Source organism: Myotis myotis, unplaced genomic scaffold (genome assembly GCF_014108235.1).
Source record: "Myotis myotis isolate mMyoMyo1 unplaced genomic scaffold, mMyoMyo1.p scaffold_m19_p_3, whole genome shotgun sequence".
Classification (NCBI taxonomy): domain Eukaryota; kingdom Metazoa; phylum Chordata; class Mammalia; order Chiroptera; family Vespertilionidae; genus Myotis; species Myotis myotis.
Genome location: NW_023416335.1, coordinates 38,526,733 through 38,553,939, shown reverse-complemented (window position 1 = coordinate 38,553,939; position 27,207 = coordinate 38,526,733). Strand labels below are relative to the sequence as shown.

The window sequence follows — 27,207 nt, the reverse complement described above, 5'->3', positions numbered from 1 at the left end:
CCAGCTATATTTGCACTTATTTTTAAAACCACTTAAAATTTTTATTCAGAAGATAAAAAGGAAACATGAAAGTTGTTTGAAAATTGGAGTTCATGAGCTCTGACTGGATGGCTCAGTTGGTTGGAGCATTGTCTGGTACAACAAAAGGTTGCAGGTTTGATTCCTGGTCAGGACACATACTCAGATTGCAGGTTCAATCCCTAGTCAGGGTCTGTACAGGAGGCAACCAATCAGGGGGCTGTACAGAAGGCAACCAATCAATGTTTCTCTCTCACACCTCTTCTCCCTCCCCCTCCCCCTCCTTCCCCCTCCCCCTCCCTTCTCTCCTCTAAAAGTAATGAAGACATATCCTCGGGTGAGGATTAAAAAAATAATAGGGAGATCATGAGAAATTTTTAAGATATGATATAATTCAATACTAGTTTTAAAACCTTTGTCAGGCCCTGACCGGTTTGGCTCAGTGGGTAGAGCGTTGGCCTGCGGACTGAAGGGTCCCATGTTCGATTTCAGTCAAGGGTATGTACCTTGGTTGCGGGCACATCCCCAGTAGGAAGTGTGCAGTAGGCAGCTGATCGATGTTTCTCTCTCATCCATGTTTCTAACTCTCTATGCCTCTCCCTTCCTCTCTGTAAAAAATCAATAAAATATATTTTATTTTATTTTTTATTTATTTATTTATTTTTTTTTTTATTGCTTAAAGTATTACAAAGGGTATTACATATGTGTCCATTTTATCCCCCCGCCCTAGACAGTCCCCTAGCCTCCCCTATCCCCCAATGTCTTATGTCCACTGGTTATGCTTCTATGCATGCATACAAGTCCTTTAGTTGATCTCTTACCCCCCTACCTCCTGCCCCGCAACCCTCCCCGGCCTTCCTGCTGCAGTTTGACAATCTGTTTGAGGCAGCTCTGCCTCTGTATCTATTATTGTTCAAAAGTTTATAATGGTCTCTATTATCCATGAATGAGTGAGATCATGTGGTATTTTTCCTTCATTGACTGGCTTATTTCACTTAGCATAATGCTCTCCAGTTCCATCCATGACGTTGCAAATGGTAAGAGTTCCTTCCTTTTTAGAGCAGCATAGTATTCCATCGTGTAGATGTACCACAGTTTTCTAATCCATTCATCTACTGATGGGCACTTAGGCTGTTTCCAGATCTTAGCTATGGTGAATTGTGCTGCTATGAACATATGGGTGCATATATCCTTTCTGATTGGTGTTTCTGGTTTCTTGGGATATATTCCTAGAAGTGGGATCACAGGGTCAAATGGGAGTTCCATTTTCAGTTTTTTAAGGAAACTCCATACTGTCTTCCATAGTGGCTGCACCAGTCTGCATTCCCACCAGCAGTGCACAAGTGTTCCTTTTTCTCCACATCCTCTCCAGCACTTGTCGTTTGTTGATTTGTTGATGATAGCCAGTCTGACAGGTGTGAGATGGTACCTCATTGTTGTTTTGATTTGCATCTCTCGGATGATTAGTGACTTTGAGCATGTTTTCATATGTCTCTTGGCTTTCTGAATGTCCTCTTTTGAAAGGTGTCTATTTAGGTCCTTTGCCCATTTTTTGATTGGAAAAAAAACTTTGTCATTCTACATTTCACTGAACAGAAACAGAAATAACTCCAATATATGAAATCATTAAATTTAAAAACAATGACATGGTTTCAGGCAAAGACAAGTTTCACAGTAGCAAAGGCTGAAGAGTATGATTTACCTTTCACAATGGACACTTGGTAAAGCAAGTGCTGGCCTGCACGTGGCATTGGTCACCTTCTCCCTAAAACTGTTCTCCCTCCAGATAGGTCCCTACAGTCCAGGCAGATCTCAAACGGTTAAGCCCATAAATGAAAAGACCCCCCCACTCTTCAATTTCAAAGACCTACTTACGTTCTTCCCACTAGATGTTACAAAACTCAAATAACATTTGAGTAATTCATTGTAAAGTCCTTTTTATATTTTGTTTTGCTTTTTTCATGATGAAACTATAAGACCTATCAAAAAGCTTCAACTATGGATAATATTGTCATAAAGTGACCAATTCTGCCAAGAATATGGTGAACAAAGGCTTTCTTCCTTCACTGACCAACTCAAGTGCTTACAGAGGCAGCAACGGCCTTACCTACCACAAGATTAGCTGTTGTGTTTCTACCTGGCTTCCTTTCAACCAACCCAAAACAGGCAGTCTGGCTGCTCATCTTCCAAATTATCACCCACCACAGGTCTTCTTATCACCAGTCCCACAAAAGCAGGAAGCATAACCTCCACCATGGAAAGTTAAAATCCCATTTCTCACTTCCAAAAAGGTGTCGAGAACCAAGCAACAGGCTCAAAAGAGCCAAGAAGATGGATTTTTCTCAACTAAAAACTGACATAACACAATCTCTTCACGCTTGTCAGGTGAACCATTTTAGAGTTATTCACACCTTGATTTCTAAGGCCCTCTAACAGCTCAGGTTCCCCTTCTTCCTATATCTAATTGTTTTAAGGAACAATTTTTTTTTTTATCCCGAAGATATACTTATTGATTTTTAGAGAGAGAGAAAAAAAATCAATGTGAGAAACATCAATCAGTTGCCTCCCTTACACACCCCCATTGAAGATGGGACCCACAACCTAGGTCTGTGACACAAACAGGAATCAAACCCACAACCTTTTCGTGTACAGGACAACAACCCAACCAACTGAGCAACCAGGCCAGGGCTTATGGCACAATTTGTTATATTAAAAAAAATTAAAGATGATACAAAGTAAAAAGTCAATAGGGTGCTAGCTGTGCATTGTTTCCCCAATATTTGTACCGAGACACTTCTTGTCCACAGATTCCCGTTAGGGGACGCCATGGGGGTGGGTGAGGGAAGATTAGGGCGTGTAATCTTCAACTGGCCATCATTATTTCCTGTCAGGCTCCCAGTTTTGTTCAGCTATCAAGCCAGTAACCTTGGCCTTATTATCAACTCTTTCTGACCAACTGAGCAAACTGAAAAAATGCACAACACATACAAGTAACCTTTTCTATGCTTCAATATCAGAGCCTCAATCACCTATCCAATCAAATACTCCAATAAATCAATCTCAAGCCATGGTTCTTCACCAAACTAAAAAACCTGCTGTTAAACCCTCATGGTAGGTGATACCACTGATGGGGCTGGGTCACCAATTCCCCCTTCTCCCTTGAGAACTCAACATTCCAGTGGGTAAATCCACTGGTGAACCTGGCACCAAATGCGTGTGGATTCAAATCCATCTCCACCTTTTACTCATTATTTCTCTAGGCCAGTGGGTCTCAACCTTGGCTGCACATTAGACTCACCTGGGAATCTTTTTAAAATCCTGATTTCTGGGCCTCATCCTCCGGAAATTCTGTTTCTTTGTGACTAATGTTGTGGCCTCACCCCATAACAAAAAAACAATTTCAGAGGATGAGGCCCAGAAATCAGGATTTTAAAAAGATTCCCAGGTGAGTCTAATGTGCAGCCAAGGTTGAGAACCACTGCTCTAGGCCTTAGTTTACTCATCTATAACAGATGAGTGAAAATGCATACTCTAATTTTCCTGTGAATAAAACAGGAAAACTAACTTAAAAAAAAAAAAAAACCCACAAACTAGTACACAACTAATGTTCCCATGTTCCCATTATAGTTGCACCTTAGTTGCATTTTCCTTGAGTCAGAACTGTCAGAATTACAAGCATTATTAGTTGAAACACAGATGAATATCACACAGTACATTTCAACTGATGGCTGGATATGGGAAGATAAATCATGCCTGACACATCCAAGAGTTTATCCTCAAATTATACACCTGACCACATACTATGTCACTATTCTCCCTCATGCTACATCTTTTCTATGAAAAATGAATAAACTAATCTACTGTATGACATTCATTGTGCGTCTGGATCTCTCAGGTGAGCTCTAAATAATAATAGATAGAGAAGACCCCAATTATTGTTCGTGCTAGGACCACAATGGTCGTGATTCAGGGGCCACTACAGTTGGGCTATTGCTAATACAACTCCAGCAGCAGCTCCATCCTGAGACCACATAGGTAACAGAAATGCTATGAAACACAATGGTTTCAGTTAAGGGAATTTTTTGCTCCAACCATTTGAAAAATAAGCTCATCAACTGAGTTATCAACTTCCTCCATTAGCCTAATGCCACCCACCTCTCCTCTGCCCTGCCAGCCTATGCTTGGTGTAACCTGACAGAGTAGGAAGTCACATCCTACAACTGTTCCACTTAATGACCCTGCCTGTTCTACAGGACCCTCACTTACTCATTTAGCATATTAACACCTTTGTTTACAGCAGTTAGAGTTGTAGTGCTGTAGGTTTCCCCTGGACAACCAAGTTATCATCCTAATTCCCAAAACATCACTAACATTGTTAGTCACTGCCTAATGAGGTAATTTTACAGAAAAGCTAAGTTTGTTTCTTAAAAAACGTTTGTGTGTGTGTGTGTGTGTGTGTGTGTGTGTGTGTGTGTGTATGCAGCCTCCTTCCTACAGTTCTGTCGTTTTCTCAGAAGACAAACCACCAGTAACCATGACTGAAGTCCAACTGTGCTTCCTAATACACTGGCCTCCCATGAAAGCTCACTGGCAGGGCCATTCTTTTCTCAGATGAGAGAAACCCCAAAGCTCCTGGCTCAAAGGTAAAAAATGCCTGTTTGCATGTTATTTTTTTTTTAATATATTTTTTATTGATTTTTTACAGAGAGGAAGGGAGAGAGATAGAGAGTTAGAAACATCGATGAGAGAGAAACATCGATCAGCTGCCTCCTGCACATCTCCCACTGGGGATGTGCCCGCAACCCAGGTACATGCCCTTGACCGGAATCGAACCTGGGACCTTTCAGTCCGCAAGCCGACGCTCTATCCACTGAGCCAAACCGGTTTCGGCTGCATGTTATTTTTTGTATAAATTTTACTGTTTAGTTCTGAAGTATGAAAATAAAATGAAACCATTTATACAGCAAACTGTGCTCCAAGTGTATTCGACTACTCTTCTCACCTGGCCAGTGTGGCTCAGTGGCTGAGTGTCAGCCTATGAACCAGGAGCTCACAGTTCAATTCCCAGTCAAGGCACATGCCCAGGTTACAGGCTCTCCCCCCATTAGGGGGGGCATGCAGGAGGCAGCTGATCAATGATTCTCTCTCATCATTGATGTTTCTCTCTTCCTCTCCCTTTCTCTCTGAAATATATATATATATATATATACACTAGAGGCCTGGTGCACAAAATTTGTGCACTGCCCCCCCCCCCGCCCCCGTGCCTGTGCCCTCTTGCAATCCGTAATCCCTCGCTCCTTACCACCAGCCTGCTCGCTCACCACTCGGTTCGCTGCTCCTTAGTGCTGCCAGGGAGGTGGGAAAGGCTTCCATCACCACCACTGCGCTCATCAGCCGTGAGCCTGGCTTCTGGCTGAGCAGCACTTCCCGTGGGAGCACACTGATCACCAGGTGGCAGCTCCTGCATTGAGCGTCTTCCCCCTGTTGGTCAGTGCGCATCATAGCAACCAGTCATTCTGGTCGTTCCACCATAACAGTCACTTAGGCTTTTATTATAATATAGACTAGAGGCCCGGTGCACAAAAATTTGTGCACTGGGGGGGGGGGGGTCCCCTCAGCCTGGCCTGTGCCCTCTCACAGTCTGGGACCCTTTGGGGGATGTCCACCTGCTGGCTTAGGCCTGCTCCCCGGGGGGGGTTGGGGGGGGGGGGGTCGGGCCTAAGCTGGCAGTCAGCCATCCCTCTGGCAGCCCGGGAGCCATCAGGGGATGTCCACTTGTCAGCGGAGAGCAGGCTTAAGCTGCAATCAGACATCCTTAGCACTGCTGAGGAGGCAGGAGAGGCTCCCGCCACCACAACTGTGCTGGCAGCCGTCAGCCTGGTGGTCAGTGTGTGTCATAGTGACCAGTCATTCCCGGTCGTTCTGATGTTAGGGTCAATTTGCATATTACCCTTTTATTATATAGGATAGAGGCCTGGTGCACGGGTGGGGGCCGGCTGGTTTGCCCTGAAGCGTGTCCCAGGTCAGGGTGGGGATCCGCTGGAGTGCCTGGCCAGCCTGGGTAAGGGGCTGAGGGCCGTTTTCAGGCTGGCCACAGCTCCTTCAGGGTGCCTGGCCAGCCTGGGTGAGGGGCTGATGGCCGCTTTCAGGCTGGCCACGCCCCCTAGTAACCCAGCTCCCAGCCCCTCTTTGAGTGGAGGCCACTGCTGGCTGGAAGCAGATATCTGGGATTTATTTATCTTCTATAATTGAAACTTTGTAGCCTTGAGTGGAGCCCAGGTCCAGCCAGGGCAGGTGGGAAGCTTGGCTTCCTCCATCGTTGGGGGCAATCCAAGCCTCCTGCTCGCTCCAGCTCCATGGCCATCGCCATCTTTTGCAACGGAGTGATGGTTAATTTGCATATTGCTTTTATTAGATAGGATAGATGGCACTCTTCTGTATCAGGAATGAAGATTAAGCTCAACTTTTAAAAAATATACAGACATATGTGACCAGCCTATAAAAATCAAGACCCACCTAGGTTTCCAATCTCTCCTTGTGATCTGTCCCTGAAGCAAATCAGAAATATACTAAGAAGCCACCAAGGCCATCTTAAGATTGATCCAGATTACCCAATCCATTAAGGAGAAACCCCCACCATATTTCCTTTGTTTGTTAGCACTTTTATCCCACTCCAAACTAAAATCTTTCTAATACCTTTTCTTTCCCATCATCTCAGGTAGGAGGAGGGGGAAAAGAAACCTGACTGAGTCTTACTCCTCTCCACCAGTCACCCTAAACTACAGGCAATTCTATGAACAGACCCTATCTGCCCAGAATGCCTTTTACCCAGTAGCTCCTTAAGGAGTTGCTTAATACAGATGTAGATACAGATATAAACACAGAATTACAAAATTCTTTGCTTGGAAAATAGTGAAGACAATATCCTCCAGCATTGCTATTTCTGGGGTAAAGGCTGGTCTGGTGGAGCAGCCTTTACCAGATGTTCTTTGTAGCCTGTTTGTCATGCTCTCTCAGATACCATCTTCTCACAGATGCTCTTTCTTCTCACCTAGGCCTCAGCTCAGAAATTACATGCCCAGGGAGGCCCTCTCCCTGCACCCATCACCAGGAGTCGCTGGTTCCCTGTATGCTCTTTGGTATTATTTGATCACAATTTCTTTCTGATAGTATCTTGTCTATTGGTCAATTATTTATTTTGACTGGTCCCAACTACAGTGGGTCCTTCACTTACGAGTGTCCCGACTAACGAGTTTTTTGAGATACGAGCCATCTCTCTGCCGATTTTTTGCTTTGAGTTGCGAGCTAAAATTCGGGTTATGAGCCAGCTTCAGATACCCCACCGCTAGTTGGCGCAGCAAACGTCACAGTGAACGCCACAACATCAGCCAGCATCACATGTCTCACTCGTTCACTTCTTGATTTGACATACGAGTAATTTGAGTTATGAGCTCCGTCATGGAACGAATTAAACTCGTAAGTCAAGGCCCCACTGTACAATGTTAATTTCATTTAGTTATCTGTTTTGCCCCTGCTATGTCCTCAGTGCCTAATATGGTGCCTGGCACTAAAGAGGTTCTCAATAAAGAAATACATTAAATTTTTTAAAAGAATTGCTTAAATCCACTTGAATGCCACCTCCTCCAGCAAGACTTCCTTTCTTTTACCCATTTTGGTTAATATCACTCACCTTGTACTCCCATCACTAGCTTGCTGAAATGTCTGCCCAACAAAGCTGTGCTGAGTGTGCATTAAGAACAGCCTCTAGCACAGTGCTTTAAACCTAGCAGACATCCAATAAATCTCTGCTGGTTGAGGAATGAGTACCATGTCTCATTAGGACTACGAAAGCACTAAGTGCTGGTAGAAATTAGATTGCTTAAGGCAGCGGTTTTCAACCTGTGGGTCGCGACCCCTTTGGTGGTCGAACAACCCTTTCACAGGGGTCGCCTAAGACCATCCTGCATATCAGATATTTACATTACGATTCATAATAGTAGCAACATTACAGTTATGAAGTAGCAACGAAAATAATTTTATGGTTGGGTCACAGCATGAAGAACTGTATTTAAAAGGGCCAGAAGGTTGGGAACCACTGGCTTAAGGGGTCTTGGTTAAAAGTTAGTGACATTTCTGATGGAATTGCTACGATAGGGAAGAAAAGAAAACATCAATGGAATTCCCAACCTTCCCTTCAGTTCTCAATGGAGGATAGTAACAATTCTTTGCAATTACGGTAACCACAGAACATATACTCTCAACATTAGTTAGCCCTGGGGAATAAAATCATAAAATTCTGTAGAGTTCGATTTTTTACAATAAGTTATGTATTATTTCTATAATACTGTAAGTGAATTAGTATTTGTAAAGGCTCAAATTAAAAAGAAAAAAACGCATTAGTTGGGGGGGAGGGGAGAAGCACCATGTGGCATTTTTCCCTCCTTACAATCCCTAACAACCTTCCACAAGAACTGGAGTTAAGGAGGTGATTTAGACCATAAGTACCAAACCAAGGTCAGAAACGTGAGAGACACGGGGGCCAGGTCCACAAGGTGAGGGCAGCAGTTTCACAGGGCCTCAGAGACTGCAAGAGCAGGGAGGCGGGAGAAGCGGGGGAGGGGGGAGGCAGAAGAGGCTCAGAGGCAAACCACTTGCAAAGGCTAAGGGAGTGCTTGCCTTTCCATCCCTGGGGTGAGATCTCCTTCCACTTGACCCAGCTGGTAAAGGGCAAGATAAGGGAAATTTTAGGGAGTCAAAATTTAAAAATAAAGGGGGGGATCTATGTAGAGAAAAGGGGACCTCCATTTTCAGAGTGGACACTTAATTTTTTGACTTAAGAGTCTCAAAATAATTGGAGGAAAACAGGACCAAAAGGACTGTCCTATTAGTATAGTATCTTCCCTTGTGGGGTTCCTGGGTGGTTGCTGCAAGCCACTAACTTCTCAGGATTTAATTTCAGACACTCTCACCTTGAGAACCCCACATGGATGCAGCTTTCATGATGATAGAGACCAAGGGTGATCCAAGTACCACCACACCAAGAGAAATTACTTTTGCTTGAATCAGAAACTGAAGAAGCCAATAAGGAAAAAATTATATATACAGAAAAATAATTCAGTAGGATTCAAAATAACATGTTGTTGAGGGAGGTGAAACTATTCTGTATAATACTACAAAGGGTGGTACATGTCATTATATACTTGTTAAAACCCATAGAATAGCCGAAACCGGTTTGGCTCAGTGGATAGAGCGTCGGCCTGCGGACTGAAAGGTCCCAGGTTCGATTCCGGTCAAGGGCATGTACCTGGGTTGCGGGCATATCCCCAGTAGGAGATGTGCAGGAGGCAGCTGATCGATGTTTCTCTCTCATCGATGTTTCTAACTCTCTATCTCTCTCTCTTCCTCTCTGTGAAAAATCAATAAAATATAAAAAACAAAAACAAAAACAAAAACAAAAAAACCCTAGAATATACAACTCCAGGAGTGCACCCTAATGTAAACCATGGACTTGGGTGATAATAATGTGTCAATGTAGGTTCATCAATTATAACAAATATAATCTGTTGCAGGTATTGATGGGGGCAGAGGGAGATATATGGGACATCTCTGTATCTTCCACTGAATTTTGTTGTTAACCTAAAACTGCTCTAAGACATGAAGTCTATTAAAAAATATATACCCCATTATTCTAGTTAATCCCAGAGAGCCCACACTTTGCAGACATTTAATGCCCACTGCCAGAACAGAGCTTTAAAATGGGCCATTTCACTTTAATTACTAAAATTTCCTCTGGCTAAGAAGTCATAAAACCGGAATTCTGATTCAACCTGCCAAGTTTAATAAACTGTCATTTCCAGACCCCCAAGTTGTCTAAAACATCACGCCTCTAAACCAACTAGACGAAATGCCAACATCCCTTTCTCATATAAAAGTAGCATTTTGTAATGCTTAAACTGTACAAACAGTAAACTTTTAATAACATGATCACTTAAAACATCCTACCCCTATCAGTGTTTCAATATTTTTTATTACTCTCCAGTTGTGCCAGGTGGGGTAAGAGGCACCACAGGAAGCCCAATATCATCCGTCTGGGTTAAGATGAAAGTTTCCTTGGTTTAGTTAACCAAAGAGGCTTCTACACCAATTTTTGCAGGTGTAACCAATATGCCCGAACAACATCCTTGTTAAATTTTGCTATACAAATTATTTGAAGTTACGGTGTAATCTATTTCAGGAGTCACATCCATGAAAGTACACATTAATGAGTTTTAGGGTAAAAATTAAAATACTGGGTACTCGGAGGTCTGACAGATGATTTATCTAGTAAAACATTTAAAAAGTAAGTCCTGTCACTTAAGAAACTACATACAAGCTGCTTTTGACTTATGAACAATCAACTCATGATCTGCTCCCACTGAAAACAGATTAGCCAACCACACTGCCCCTCCTCCCCCTCCCTCCACCCGGGGCCCTTGTGGAGATCTCCAGTAGGAAAGCCCTGACACTGACAGCAGTGCGGGCTCTGTGAAGGCAGGTAAAGACAGGTGGAGCGCCTGGGAGAGCTGAAACACGGGCTCCTCCCTTCCAAGCACCGTCTTCAGTGCTCACACCTGTTCTACTGCTCTCCACCACTGGTGACCCAGTTAATAAACCACCAGCCTCAGTCTTCAGCCAGACTCTTCCCCCACGTTCCAGACCCACATATGTAACCACCTCCTCATCTCCTCCACCTCCATTCCAGTTATCTGAAATAGAATTCCTTTATCTTCTATACCAATTGGTAACCAACATACCCAAGCCAGAGCCCTAGAGGCCATCCTAGGACTCCTCCCTCCATTGCCATCATCACCAAACACGTCCCAATCTACCCACAGCTCCCTCTTGAATTCCTCCCCCTCCTCCTCACCCAGCTACTGGTGACTCAATCCAATCCTGGTAAGCTCTCCCCTAGGCCACAGGAATGGTCTCCAGGCTGAGAGACCAGCCTCTGCCCTCTACAGTCCAACCACCAAACTGTTAAAGCCCCACATTGGTCTCATTCTGCCACTTCAAACTTCTGTGAGAACTTCACATCACCTAATAGGCTAAAGCCCAAACCACTCAGCCTGGTCCTTTCTTTATGACCTGGTTCCCGACCACCTTCTTTAACCTCATGTCTCTTGTTTTTTATTTCCCTTTGAAGTCCAGCAAAACAAAATTCTTACACTTTTCCAAACACTGTTCTTTAAAAAAAAAAAAAATCTGTCATTTTTTTGCCTTGAACAGAAATTCTTCTAGAACAGAACTCAGGCATCATCTCCTTACTAATCTTCAAGTTGCCACCTCAATAGTTAATTGCTCCCTCCTCTGTGCTACTTCTGTGCTTTATGCTGCCTTCTACAACTCCGTTTATCCAACTGAAATATATGCTTACATACGTGCCTCTGCTAATAGACTGTAAGCTCCTTGAAGACAGGGTTTATCATTTATCTACCTAATCTCAATGCCAGCAGTGTCTGACACTTGGCAGATTTCTTCAACCCTAAACATCATCTATAATAATAAAAGCATGATATGCTAATTAGACCAGAAGTCCTTCCAGACATCCTTCCAGATGAAGCCAGGGCTGCAAGGGAAGCCCAGGTCCCGGGTGCCAGAGGGAAGCCGGTGCCGGCAGCCGGGGGAAGGAAGGCCTACTCTTGAATGAATTTCATGCATCAGGCTCTAGTTCTTATATAATGTCATCAAATTTTCACTGCCTGATATTCCACCTATTAGATATCTATTTACATCAGGGTGGAGAACGTCTGGCCCACAGGCCGTAACAGGCCTGTGAAATCATTTGGTCTGGCCCTGCCAAGGCAGCTGCAGGCGGGACTTGAAATTCAATAAGTCTAGGAGCTTTTTTCACAGCAACATAAATTTATATTAAGTGAATTATATAAGTGAATTATGTTATAAATATCCAAATGGCCCTTGGCACAAAGAGGTCCCCCACCCCTGATTTAGATTAACACACATTCTTCCTATATTTAAAAAGGACTACTCCTGCCCGGCCGGCGTGGTTCAGTGGCTAAGTGTCCATCTATGAACCAGGTAGTGGTTTGATTCCAGTCAGGGTACATGCCTGCGGTTGCAGGCTCAATCCACAGTGCCAGGCGTGCAGTAGCCAACCAATCCATGATTCTTTCTCATCATTGATGTTTCTATCTCTCTATCCCTCTCCCTTCCTCTCTGAAAACAATAAACACGTATATATATAAGGGAGGAGCCCATGTTTCAGCTCTCCCAGGCACGGAGGTGGCTCCACCTGGCATTACCTGCCTTCACATACTCATATATGTGCGTGTGTGTGTGTGTGTGTGTGTGTGTGTATTTAAAGGACTATACTACCTCATATTAACTGTACAAGTGCTTTTCCAACATCTAACTAAAATCAATTTTAAAACAAGGACTAGGAAATTTAAGTGAGAACTTTTGAAACCTACTAAAGGGATGTAGGAAAGAGGGCATCACACTGGAGACATGGTATCAAGAAGGCATCGAAGGATGGAGGAGAAGGGGACTGGAAGTAACAGTGAGGACCAGCACACCACAGCAGACCAGTCTGAACTCGGATATATTGCACGGGACCAGCCCTGCACCAAGAGTAAAGAAAATTCTTCTTTCTCTTCCAACTCGCTTCCTGCCTTCAGAACCAGGAACTTAACTCTTAGCATTATAGTTCCGTTAGGCTTTTCAAGCCTAGCCTCTCAACTTAACCACCATTTATAAACTAATTTCTACAAGAAAACACACTGGATTTCTAACCAACAAACTTAAAAAGGAAGTCTGAAACACAGGAACTACCCATAGTTTAAATGTTATTTCTGACACACACAAAAATTTGCTTTTTTTGCATCAAATTATAACAATGGTGATCAAGTGAGTAAATTACAATCAAAATATTGATGTGTTCCTTGTTAATTTTTCAGTTTTATAAAATACTATAAGGTAAATGGTCAAATTCTTCAGTTAGAGTTTCTCAGCTTAAAATAGCAACAATATTTATGACACAGTCTGACAACACTTCCTGTTTTTCTTTAATTGTACTTCTATCCAACAAGTTTTCATTTCCGTGTTACTCTCATAAGAGTTAAACAAGTACCTAAAAAAAATCTTTCATTTGAATAAAGAAAAAAAGCAAATGTGGTCTAGCAAAATTCAGAAATGCTAAATTCTCATGTTATTACCTTATATTTCTCAAGTTTTTCTACTCATTTTATATATAAATGGTACAAGGGCACAAACAGGTCCATGCCCTTTACCCAAAATCCTGGAAATCAACTGTTTTTCATAACTCCTTAGAGGGAAGATCTAAGAGCCCATTTGGCAGGAACATCTGAGCGCCGTGGGACGGATGCCTTCTCAGTGCTCCAGCCACAGGCTGCTCCAGGCAACCCGGAGTTCAGTGTCCCGTCTTCAATGCTGGCGTTACCGCCAGTAGTCCCTCACTCGTGTATGCACCTTGAAACATGTATGCCCGGTATGTTATTATTTCAATGACTACGCCCCTCAGTTAAAATGCATTCACTATGAAACTGTTAAAAAGCAGACTGGTCCCATTTGGGGGTAAATGTTCATTCAGCAGCAATTTTAAGTCACAATATTTGTGCCTCTCATAGTCCTGCAAATTTCCATATCTTCTACACTTTTTCATCAAACAGAACGACTATAAAGAAACAGAAAAGAAATAAAAGCTATTCCAGAACTGGAATATTCATCACATATACAGTGTATTCATCTGAAGGACAATTAAGAAGAACATAATTCAGGCAGGCGGAATTCCCTATTCATCTTCCTCAGGCCCCTTAATTAACAGCCCAGAGGTGGCCCAGAAAGGAGTGGTTACACACACACACACACACACAGTCTTTGTGGACCCCAGTCCACATACAGTGTCCTCTGGGCAAGGGGCAAGGAGCAAGGAGCACAAGGTGTATTTGTAATACCACTGAGCTAGCTTATCAATGTAAGCAAAGCAATTAACTACAAAAACCTCACTAAACAACAGTAACAGTGTTTTCCAATAATAATGTTAAGGGAGAGAAAGAATAATTTTCTTTACCTAAAGGCAAAAGAAAGCAGAGAAATTATTCTAACTAACACAGCCAAACAGGAATGTGTATCTGACTATAACTCTGTGTCCTAAAGATGAGACATGCCTTTCATTAAAGGAGGCCAAGGTAAGTCAGTTAAGACATTAAAACAACCATTAGGAGCCCTGACTGGTTTGGCTCAGTGGATAGAGCAATGGCCCATACACTGAAAAGTCATGGGTTCGATTCCATTCAAGGACATGTACCTCAGTTGTAGGCTCGATCCCCAGGCCCAGTAGGGGGAGTGTGAGGAGGCAGCCAATCGATGTGTCTTTCTCACATTGACGTCTCTCTTTCCTCCCTTCCACTCTCTCTAAGAATCAATGGAAAAATATCCTTGGGTGAGAATTAACAACAACAGCAAAAGTAATAATAATAAATTAAAAGGCTTAAAATATTTTATCTGGATTAACTTTTCATTCCAATTATTTTTCAGGATGTTGACGATTTTGTTCCTTTTAGAAATAAAGAGGAAAAATGAATTCTGACCAGGAGCGATATGGCATGAGCTTCTTTTAGGCTACTTACTCATAAAGTCAGATTACAATACAAAAAAAAACCAAAATAACACTTTTATATGCACACACATGTGTACATAAGCATATATGTGCATACATATTTGGGAGGGGGTGGCTGAGAAAGCCTTCTCTAAAGAAGCCTTTTGCGCCACATAAACAATAATTCATCTGAGGAGTCAGGTAGAGCTCTGGGGAAACTGCTTTTCAACTCAAAACTGTTTTAAATTGTGTGATCACTTGAAAATATGACTCTACTTCATGCCTATGGGGAGAACTTTCATCCCCCAGTAGCTGGGGTCATGCCTTCAGGCTACTGGCACTAATGACCCAGACCCCTTTGGGAGTGCTGAGAGCACCCCTATCACTAGGTGAGCACCCTTCAATCACATCCCTAGCCTGCTTCACACACAGCCTGACGAAGGCCAGGAAATGAAGCAGTTTCACTTTTAAGTGCCTCGTTTTTCTTGAAGAAGACAATATGGAGGAAACCATTCTGAATGACATAAGCTGGGTTTTTAAAAAGACTTCAGATTCTTCACTGACAAAGGAAAGGAGTCCAAACCTCACAACTTCCTTCCCTGTCACAGTCCATCCCCTAAGTCTGCTTAATATGCCATTTACAAACCACAAAAAATTACAATGACTTTTTTAAAAAAAAGTACCAACTCCCCCCCCCCCCCCAAATAAATAAAAAAGAAAAGAAAACCCTCAAATAAGCAAGTCTGGTAAGATCAAAGTCTAGCCAATTGCAGTGCACTCTAATAAAAGACTGCTAATAAAGACTTTTTAAAATTAAAAATCAAATCAGACATCCCAAACATTAAAAGGTCTACTGATCCAGAATATTTTTCCCAGTTCAGATACACACACACACACACACACACACACACACACACACACGTGTGTAAAATCTTCAATTAAGGGTTAACAGGACAATTTCAAGAAAAGGAAGTCAAGGCTGTCCAAAGAGAGTCCATTCATTTCCTAACTGGACCCTCAACCCCAGCAGGTGCTCATCCAGGGGCCTGTGTCCTAACAATGAGGGGGAGCTGGCTGGTTGGTTGGTACAGGCCTTCTTTGAAGCTCCTTCCTTAAAATGCAATTAAGAAAAAGAGGCAACATGATATAAATAACTAACAGCTCACCAGGGGTTACCAGGCAAAGGAATCTGGGGGTATCCTGCAGGGGTGAGCAGGTTCTCAGAGGCAGGAGGAGCACAGGGAGATGAGGTGAGCTGACAGGAGAGGTGGTTGGAAAGCTGCCCGAAAGGAAGCTGGGTATTATTAACACAGACCCTTAATTTTAAGCTCGAGTTTATATTTGGTCAGAAAACAACAGGAAGCCACCAAATGTTCTTAAGCAGGGAGTGACATGACAAAAACTAGTTAGTGTGGAAGCTTATCAGGTTCAGGGCTTTTGTTCTGGCTCAGGATTTTCCAATGAAAGCACAGAATGCTAGTCCTAAGAGATGCATTTCTTAAAAAATAAGGTCCCAAGATCATAAAGACAACAGCCCCACACAGCTTATAACACATGCTGAAATAGTAAAGGCTCTAGCAATTCCTACATCAAAGCTCATTCAACTCCCAACGTTAGACCAGGGACTCCAGGTTGGTCTTCTGAAATACAAGCCACGGCCCCAAGCATGGCTTCCACTGAGCTGTTTCTCAAAGGGCATCGCAGTAGTGTGCTCCGCAGCAGGGAGCAGTAGGGATTTAGGAGTTTTAATGTCCAATGCAGTGGTTCTCAAAGTGTGGCCCCTGAGGCAGCCACACATTAGAAAAACTTGTTAGAAACAAAAACCCCATCCCAGACCTATGAAGAGGATAAACACTAAAATGTGAAAACCAGCCCTGACTGGTTTGGCTCAGTGGATAGAGCGTTGGCCTGTGGACTGAAGGGTCCCAGGTTCGATTCCAGTCACAGGCACCAAAAAATAAAAATAAAAATGTGAAAACCATTGTGCTAGATTTACAGGGGATTTTTTCAGTTAATATTGCTTCCCACTTCAAAACAATATGGGAATACCTGAAAGGCAATAAACAGAAGCCAAAGGCTCCATGCCACTGTACAAGAGGGCCTGAGGGCTTTATCTCTAGACAGAATAGAGATAAAGGAAGAACAAGGAAAACATCTTAAAGTCTAAGTCACTTTCCCCCACACCCACAATACCAACTTCCAAGATGCCAATTAAAAATAATGCTGGAACATGAACAAAATCTTCTTTAAAAATAAAAAAATAAAACAAATAGTGGAGTCCAGCCAGTGTGGCTTAGTGGTTGAGCATCTATCTATGATCCAGGAGGTCACAGTTCAATTCCTGGTCAGGGCACATGCCCTGGCTGTGGGCGCAATCCCCAGTGGGGGAGGGGGGGGGGGGGCGTGCAGGAGGCAGCCGATCAATGATTCTCTCTCATCATTAATGTTTCTATCACTCTCCCTCTCCCTTCCTCTCTGAAATCAATAAAAATATATATTTTTTAAACAGTGGAAATAAAAGTGCCTACAAATGCCACCAGTGACTAACCCTGAACTAGGACGGTTTCACGGAAGCTGTATGCACAATGAAACAGGAGCCCATGGGGTGGAGGGTCAGGATCTGAAATGCTTGGTAGGAGGCATTCTGGTGTAGAGAAGCAAAAACCACAAACGCTTGCACCAAAAGTTAGAGCTCTGATACCAACTGAGGGCTGTTTTCTAGCTGAGGGCCCCTCCCTCCCCCACCCGCACTCCCACCCCCACCATTAAGCTTTGTCATCTGTGAAACTAGTGTAACAGCCCAGCCCTATACGGAGGCTCTAGGACAATCCAAGGGCATAAGCAGCCTACCACAGGGCCTGGCCCTCAGGAGGAATGCAATAAAATGCAATTCCCTTCCTAGAAGGCTTCTACTATTCAGGTAACAGAGTCAACAGAAGGAAAAACAAATCCCCCCTACCAGTTGGAACTGCTGTGGAAGTAATTCTTTGTTCTTTTTTTTAAAAAATTACCTCTCGTGAATGTTTGGTACAATGAAAGTTCATGAACACACTAAAGGAACGTTCAAACAATACCTTCTTCAGCAGGTTCTCAGTTCATCAGGAGTTCAGGTAGCAATTTAACAACTTTGAATTAACCACTCTGAAAATGACTGTAAAGTTCTATAAAACTGTGCCTACAATAGCTGCTGGCTAGCACCTAATCCCTAAGTTCTTTCATTTTCACTCAGCGGTTTATCACTGTAAATTTCTACCCAATAAAAGTGCTTTGTTCTTATGTAGGAAACCATTTTAAGGCAGTATCCCAAAAAGCAGCTTTTCCTGCTTCTATCTGCACCCTTGAGTCATTCATCCATCCTGTCAAGTGTGTAAGGCACAGTGCTGTTCAGTGCCCCAGCTTGTGCCGGGGCACTGAGCATAGAGACGCCCCTCTCCATTCCTGAGTCTGCAATCCTTTGACCAGCAGCAAACTGGACTGCCACACGGGCCCCTGAACCCACCCTGGCAAGCTATTCAACATCCGCTGTGCACCTGTGCTCAAGTCCTGTGCTGACAGCCACAAAACATACAGCCATGGCTAACTCGGCCCCCGCCACCCTCCCAAGAAGCAGACATCAATTCTGGACTATTGGCTGAGCCCCCAAAACATCAATCAACTTAAGCAAATGTTTCTCCAAAGAGGGCTCCTTGAAACGGTCCTGTGCGCACCAGATCTTGGGACCAGTAAATGAGACAGAATGGAGAAAAGGGGGTTCTCGGTCCAAGTTAGGGGGGTAGAGGTCACTGACTGTTAAAGATGCGGAGAAACAAGCACAGGTTTATAAGGCTGCTTACTTACAGAGAGAAAACAAGGTGCAATCTCCAACAATGGGAGAGAACAGTGTGGCTGAAGAGTCCTTCCCCACCCTCAGGCCCCAAGCAGTCCTGACCTAGGAATGCAAATTCTATTCATTGCAAAGAACTTGTATGCATAAATGCATAACCCATGAACACAGACAAGAAGGTGGTGAGGGCCTGGGGTGGGCTAGCAGGATAGAAGGGGTCCATGGGAGAAAAGGGGGTCATATATAATACTTTCAACAATAGATTTTAAAAATAAAGGGGGGGTAGAACTTTCACTTTTAAAAAATTCTATTCATTCATTCACTTACAAATTGAAGAACAGTGACTTCCAGATAGAGAGCATGCGCATCTCTTTTGGTTAATCCTAAAATCCCACTAAAGAGGGTTTTCTTAAAAGACTAACCCTCTGTGTACAAGAAGGGGAGAGAAGAGCACCAGCAATGAAATTCCAGAAGCTGCAAAGTGGGTAGTGGGGAAAAAAGATGGAGAGGAGAAAACTAATGCGCAACGAGAAGTGGAGAAAGCAGAGAGTCAACCCTGTCCAGTGCCGAACCGAAGCCCTAAAACTCAGGAACTGGGAGCACAGGTGCCTCCGGAAGGGAGCACCTACAATGAGGAGAAGTTAAAGAAGTGGTCAGATACTGGGCTGCCTTCCCCACTCCTCACACCAGGCAACTGATTCATGCCTCCCCTATCGAGGAAACCACTGAAAGCATATTCCCAGGAAAGGAAAGCTGAGGGTTTCTGGAACAGAATGAAGCCACATAAGACACTTGTGCTCACACTGTCCTTTCCCTCCATCCAGTGCTCAGGTGGGCATAAGGCCTCAGGCCAGAGAAGGGACCAGGCATCAGCTTGAGGGGTACATCAAGTGTGAGCAAGGACCACCAGTCCAGGAGCAGGTCAGAAGGCTCCAGGGAAGGCTTTCAGAAGATGTGTATAAAAAGCTAAAAGAAACTGACATAAGCCATTCCTCAATTCTCCAGTCCAGTAGGAGCACCTGACATTGAGGAGACAGAGGGAAACTAGATAGGGACTGGGACCATTAGGGGCGGGGGCGGGAGGGGAGGGGATAGAACCGGGAACCCAACTAGGCAGAGTTACTAAGGCACCCCAACTGGGCTGGAAAGGAAGGGTGCCTATGGGAGACATGAGCTTTAAAATGTATGAATGTTGCAAAGGCAGGCAGCTTGCAGATTACCAATCACAAAGCTGTTATAAACCTATCTCAAAGATGTTACTAAGGCAAAATTCTTTGAAAGGACTAATCAGCAACTAACAAGTATATACACAAAAAAAGCCATGCACTTCCTGCTTCTCACCACCCCTGCCCCCCAGCTAGATTCTTGGGTTGATGCACTCCCCTGCGCCCACATGTTTATGGACATGTGGGCCTCCACACACAGATTAATACACTTTAACACCCGGCTGTAACATGGAAAGCAAGCTCAGAACACTGGCCTGCTCCTGGAACCCCAGCTGCACCTTTTCCAGGACTGGCCTCCTTCAATAAACTTTGGTTCCCTTTTGTGTGTGGCTTCATTCTTCAATATCATACAACAAACTCAGATTCAAACAGCCCACACACTGGTTTCAACATCTCCATGCTTAAAAAAGCCTCATTCGAGAGCTGAGATTTCCAACCCACTCTGACATGAGTGGACATCTGAAGGCAGCCTCTATCACAAAAGGACAGACCAAAGCAGTCCAGAAGGTCCAACATCCAAATAATAGAGTTTAACACATTAAGTGCCCAGCCTGTTTTGTCTTCTGGACGGAAAGTACATATAGTGTCAGTCACCAGTGACTGACATGCGCTTAACGTGTTAAGAGAGAACATGTGAGGACACAGCAATAAGACACTGTAAATGAACAAGGGTTCTCACCAGAAACTAAATCTGTCAGTACCTTGATCTCAGACTTCCCAGCCCCCGGAACTGTGAGAAAGAAATGTTGGCTAAGCCACCCAGTCTAAGCTATTTTGTTACAGCTACCAGAACTAAGTACATTACAAAAAACAACTTCCAAAAAAGATCTGAAAAGTAATCCTGGTTTACTAATGGCTGGGCTGTGAATACTGTTTACACAGTCACATTAATGTTCACACTGATCTAACCAAAGTTACAATGTAACTATATTGGGTAGAGGAAGGGGAGACAACAGGAGAGTGAAGGAGGCAAGAAGAGAACTAAATACTCATCTTCAGAAGGATGTCTGAAACAAGAAAAAAAAGTAACAGCAATCTTTATTATTCTTTATAAACAAAGGAGTAACAACAATCAGCTAAAAGAGATCAAAGGGGCTGCCTCTGGGGAGGAGAAAATGGAGGCAAGGGGAGTAACTGCTATCTTTCCAAGCAAACCTTATGAAGCCATCTGACTCTGTAAGACATATGTATAATTTCTTTAATAAAATATAAATTAAAATTCTAAATTTTTAAAATTTTATCAAAGGATTTGGGTCTACATGGTCCTTTCAAATCTTAAGGCCTAAATGTCTTTTTAAAAGTAGAAAGAGACTTAAAATAATAGGAAGATAAACAGCTACATATTTGGTAAGCATTAACATAAAACCTGAAATGTTCCCACAATTTATTCTGATACCAGGAGGATGCTGACCAGGTAAGATTTCTTTTGCTGACAAAGAACCTTCCTGAGAACATAATGAAAGGTCCCTAAAGTCAACAAGGGGCTGTGCAGTTGTGCAGTTTAGGGGTGTGTACATAGACTACTTTGTAATCCACAATTTGGGATGTTTTATACTTTGTAGCAAACAAAGGTACAACTTGTTTTATTTTCTCTAATCTCAACCCTGGAAACCAGGGAGCCAAGTTTTAGATTAGGAAACTCGTGTTTACCCCCAGGAGCCAGGTGTTGCAATAGCTATGTTTTTCTTTTTCTTTTCCTAAGAAAGAGTTTTAGATACACTGCAATGCAAAAACATGAATTATGGGAAATGACTGGTCCAATGACAGCAGTTGACTCTAAGCAGCAAGAGAGGGATATCACAGGGCAACTTCTATTTTCTGCACTCCTGCCAGATTCCATTCATGATAACAATGTTCAGCTAAAGCAGAAAAAAAGCCACAGAAGGCCTGGTTGGGTGTGGTCCGTTTCCTGCAGGTAGGAGTTTCCAAGCAGGCAACTCTGAATCACTGGGAGAAATCACCCAAGTAGAGAGTACAGTGAGTACAGCGGTATGTTTCTCAAGAGATCAAAGGACTCCTGACTCTGGCTCTAGGACTGAAAAAATACATACACTAGAAAGCAGCAGCAACTACCAACAGCCCCACTTCTTCAGCAACTACTCACACTACATCTAGAACCAAGGTCCTAGAAACACACAGTTCAACTGAAAAGCAAAGTCAACCTGCATCAAAGGAAATAAGTAAGCTCAGCTCCACTCCAGCAATAAGAGAATAAATAAATGAAGGACTATAAATAAATGAAAGACTATAAAATGTTCATTGAGAGGTCAGATGACCAAGGCTTGGTCAGCCTTGTGAAAAGGTCCACATGGGCTAATCTGCTGGCACGGGGACCTCCAACCACTCAGTCTTCTCGGCTCCTACTCTCACTACCCTGAGGTTCCTTTGAGCTAAAGTACTACTGCTGCCTTCCAAACTGGCACGCGGCACTCGCCAGAATCCAACTCCTTCCACCATTTCCTACCACAATGGCCCTCTTCCCTGGGCCTGAGATGCCCCTCCTCTCCCAGCCCTGAGAACCAGCTTCCCAACCACAGCTAGCACCTCAGTTATTCATTTGAATCGGGCCACACTAGGCTGCTGAGGTCCTGAGGACAGGCCCAGAGGGGTTTCTCACCTGTACCTGCCATGGCTGCTGACAGCACACTCCACAGACAAATGTGCTACATGAACTCAGGCTCCCCACCTAGCTCAACGCTTTCCGACACTAGGCCCAATTCCTACAGTTCAACATTTCCCTCCAAGTGCTTTCAGAACCTACATCACAAATACCCTCATGTCCACACTGTACATGCCAACCTTTCCCCACGGTGCCAATGGTAACAGGCTGAACATGGGGAGGCCTCTTCCATGGAAACAGGGAAAAAACTACGGAAATGTGACACTAAGAGGGAAAAATAGGACAAGAGCACTTAAGCCACAATTAAATGCAGCTGTCCTTCTGTTTGCCTTCATTTCCCAGATTTTGCAGAGCACACAGGTTTCCCCAGGGTAAGCAAGAGCACTTGAGAAAAGCTCCCAATGCATCCAAACTGGCCATTAAATGTCTTTCTCGATCTCCCCACACAAAGGGGCATTCTCAGGCAAAGGTTCCCCCAAGCAGCGAGAGAAATGGAAGGATGATGCTGACCAGGAGGAACTTTCCGTTTTCTAGCCATGTCTACACTTTGAAATGTGAGACTATCCTATACTTATGACATCCTTAAAACATGCTAATTGAACTTAGGTCAAACTTAGGTCAAAACCACTCAGCTGTGAAATCAATTTAGTGTTGCAACCAGTTGTTTTTGTGTGTGTCTTTTTAAAATAAAATACATCACACAACTACTTCACAAGTAGGAAGGATTAGGACTATCTCCTAAAACTTTTGTTTCAGGTGTAGATGTAAAATATATTTCTTACGGGGGTCATGGCCCAGAAAAGTTTAAAAGTGACTGATAAAATTCTGTAATAGAAATTTATAGACCAAATCTAATTCTTTTTAAATTACAATTTATGCAAACTATAAGCTGTTCAGTGCACTTGCCTGGAACTGATGCTTGATTTTCTTTTAATCTTAATTAAATTGAATGAAACGCCACACGTTCAATGAAGGACAGGGTGTAGTTAAATCCACAAATCAACCTATTTCTTCATGTCTCCTTGTGGTTACTACATTCAGTTCATGATTTCTACACCCCCTTCCCCCCACCCCTCATGTTAATATGAAACTGAGGTGTGGGAGGTAAAAAGGAAAGGCCCCTGGCAACCTCCATTAAACATTTATTTATAATGATAAGTCATTCAGATTTACAGCCATCAATCACCTAGGCCCTGGCACAAGACTATTCAATAACAACTGATTGAATAAATAAAATATCGGTCTTAACTTCTAATTTCTTCAGCAAACCCAAGTTGGAATGAAATAAATGTTAATTTCTGCAAAAGTAATGATAAAGCAATAATACATCATGGTAGGGAGTATGGCCTTAAAAGTAGAAAATAACCTGGTTTCAAGTCACAAATTTGCCACACAACACTATCTCACCTTCATCAGTTCAATGAGGCTCTGCTGGTTTCCACACCTAGATAATGGCATAGAGATACCTACGCTTCAAGTGGTACCAGTAAGAATCAAGAGGCATAAAAATGATTTGCAAAACAGTGAAAAATTATGTTTCTACTAAAATGTCCTTTCATTCAGGTTTATTTTTTAAGCATCTCTGCCTAAGCTGCCAATGCACGCTGATGCCTTTCTGAAATTTTTAAGTGAGCTCCTTATGAGCCCTGGTCAGGAGACGAGATAGGAAAAAAAAGGAAGGGGCATGAGATGTATCAGGACAGGGCACAGGAGGGTTAGTAGTTCTGTTTTATCCTAGAGAACAGTCAACGCCAGGCGTGCCTGTAACGTAATCCTCAACAACTCTGAGGAAAGCCTCCCTGGGCAGCTGCTAATGCAAAGAAAATAAATGTGCTTGTTTTGGGGGGGGAGGGAGAATGTTCTTCCCCAAATGGCACACTAAAAACAACTATACAGTTTGTAGATGTAAATACAAATATAGTATCAAACAGTTTGTGGCTGTAAATGCTGGGATGACTGTCAGAAGTCACCTTTGCACTTCTGACACTGTAACAGCTGCAAATTCGGTTGTTTTAACCAAATAAAAACTCATCAGCTTTTATCCTGAAAAAGGAAAATAAAAACCGCTCCCTTGTAACATTATGTAGGAAATACACTATATTTATTTGAGAGGCAAAATTGTTAAAGGAAATTCACCTTCTTTGCCCATGATTTAAAAATGTTGGTCCACGCTTGAAGAAAAAAAATTAGGACAAAAAAAGTCTAAGACCTGATACCACCTGGTACAGGGCACCAGCCAGTGGGGCTTTAAGTACCTTTTCAAACTGACTCTCTTTCCACAAAGGCTGAATACCTCGTGCGAAGGGAGGCATTTGTGCTAGATTGCAACCTGATTAACAGCGTAAGTCAGTCTAACAGGAAGCATTTTTTTATCATTACAAGAGGGCCTTCTTGCTCTGCTGGTCAGAAATAATTTTTCACCCAGTTCACCCTGCCTTCCCATTCAAACCAAACCAAAGCAGGAACTTTAGGAAATACCAAGAAGCCACATCTGATTTTCACCTAGCAGTGAGGGGAAGCTGAGTTCTTAAATCCTGTTGAGTTTTAAAACTCTTTAGATGAGATTCAAGGGCAGTTTTCTTGAAGCACACTCTTCAGATACTAACTTTAACTGCCGCTCCTTTAAAAAAAAAAATTACAAAACAAACAAAAAGAAAACCTTGGACTACAATTCTGGCAACATGATGTTACCATTTTTCTATTTCAAACCTGAACGGTGAAGTCCAGGTTTCTTTTTATGCTTTAAAAGAGAGAGAAAATGATCTGCTGGGCAGAGAACAGATTCCCGACTTCCAGGAGGTCGGGTCCCAGCCCTCAGGAGCGCAGGAAGGGCGCCTGGGCCGGCAGATGCCTCTAAGAGAAATAATCCGCTGGGGTACTGCGGTGGCTTCCTTGGGCTCACTCGCTAAACTAAACTGGGAGAACAGAACTTGAAGGACATGCCCTAACTACACGGAGATGTCAGTCCCCATCCCTTGGCCACCACTTATACACGCTGACCAACGTGACACATCAGCCGAGGATGGTGATTGTGTTTTTTCAAAAAGGCCAAAAACAGCCCCCGAAGGAGGAAAGCTTGGGTGCATCCGTGTATATTAGGAATTCAACTCCTCCCCCCCAAAAAGTCACCGGCAGGCCAAGAGGCCACCCAGGACCAGCGGAGAGGTGTCCCGGGGAGGAACTCGTCTGGATCCCATCCAGCCTCGACGTCCACCAGCCCAGCGCCCCGGGCTCGGCGGGTCAGCCCCGGCTCGGGGCCCACGGGTTCCTGCTCCCGGTTTCCAGGCTCGCACTTTCCCGGCCGTCGGCCCCGGAGGAAACGCGCGGAACAAGCGCACTGCGAGCGGGGCCGGCAGCTGCACCTTCCTGCACCCCACCCTCCGCCGCCGCCCGGCCCGGACTGGTCGCCGCGCGCCCCGGGCTCCCCTCCCGCCGCAACTCACTGCCGGCTCCTCGGGAGGGGAGGGGAGGGGAGGGGAGGGGAGGGGGCCTCCGCCGCCCGCCGACCCCCGCCCCCCGCCGCGCGCAGGGCCCGGGGACGGTGCCGGGGCCTCCAAAGGCACTTCCCCCCGCTCTCCCTCCTCCCCAGGGGCTGGGGCCGCGCCGGGCCTGCGCTCGGAGACGCGGGGGGCAGAGGGGAGCGCGGAGGGCGAGGCGGCCCGCACCCCACCGGCGCCCCGCATCCCCCCCACCACCACCACCGCGACTCGGAGCCAGCGAGGGCCGCCTCCAGGCCGCAGCCCCAGGCCCGAGTGCGCGGCGCCGCGCAGGGGCGCCCGGGGGGCCGGCGCGACCCCGGAAGGGGCGGCGTGGGGGCCGTGCGGACACCGCCAAGTTCCCCGCTTCCGCCCCGGCCCGCGCATCCCTCCCGCCTCCTCCCTCGGCGCCGGCCCCTGCCTACCTGCATGCCGGGCAGGCCCGACTGCACCGGGGAGTGCGCCATGGCGCTCGGGACGGCCGCTTCCTGGGACGGGGCGGCCGGGCCGCGGCGATTCGCGCGGGCGACCAGGCCCGCGGGCCACGCGCAGCCCTCGGGCGGCGGGGGCGGCCGGCCAAGCCCGAGTGCGGCTTCGGCGGGGCCGGCGGGAGCCCGAGGCCACCGCAGCCCCCGCGGGTCCCGGCCAGACGGTGGCTCAGCGGCGGGGTCCGGCGGCGGGCGGCGTCTCCATGCACGGCGCCCGGGGCGGCTGCGAGGGGCGCGGGGCCTCGGCGCGAGCTGCTCGGCGGGAGCCCGGCGGCCTGGAGCCGGAGTGGGCGCGCACAGACGGCCGAGCCCGCGAGCGCCGCGCCCCGCCCCGCCGGCCCCCGCGCCCGCCTCCGCGGCCCGGCCGGGGACCCCGCCCCGCGCTTCCGGGAGGGGGAGGAGGCTCCGGCCCCGGCGCCCTAGGCCCTCCGCCTGCGCCGCCGCCTGCCGGCCTGGCACGGACCCGAGCGTCGCTGCGAGCGGCTCCCGCCCCCGGGGGTGGACCGGGAGGAGGGCGCTGGGTGCGGGGAGGGGACCTCAGCCAGTCCGCCCGGCGCGGGGAGGGGGCCTGGGCTGGGCCTGGTAGAAGCTTAGGAAGTCTGGCCGGGCAGGCGCAGGTTCCTACCAACTCTTACTCTGCCATCTTCCTCCAGCTCTCCAAGCTAGCCCCCCTGCACCGCAGTCCCCCTGTCCGCCTGCCCGGGGCATGGGCTGGGGCGACCTCCCCTCCCCCAGCGCAGACTGTGGGCCTGGAGACCTCGAGGAAGAGTGCCTGGCCGGGCGGTGCAGAACTACCAGGGCAGAGCTGCTTGGGTGTCTCCGTGAAGTTTGCAACCGACCCAAGGAGGAAACCGAGAGGGAGAGTCCGGGAGCTGTGGGCTCCCAGCGCTTTAGCCACTTGAAAGCAGCCCCGCTTGGAATGCGGAGCGGTGAGGCTGCTGA

At 45.5% G+C, this 27,207-nt stretch overlaps 1 protein-coding gene across 2 annotated transcripts in view; it reads right to left on the bottom strand.

Annotated features, from left to right (window-relative positions):
- STK24 (serine/threonine kinase 24) overlaps nt 1-26,588 on the bottom strand; it is a 100,741-nt gene extending 74,153 nt beyond the window's left edge. The window contains exon 1 of one of the 2 annotated variants that reach the window (XM_036299338.1): nt 26,203-26,588. In XM_036299338.1, coding sequence (XP_036155231.1) covers nt 26,203-26,244 — 42 coding nt within the window. In that variant the 5' untranslated portion in view covers nt 26,245-26,588. The remainder of the gene's footprint in view (nt 1-26,202) is intronic. The other variant, XM_036299340.1, reaches the window with a different exon arrangement.
- Between the last annotated feature and the right edge of the window lie 619 nt (nt 26,589-27,207).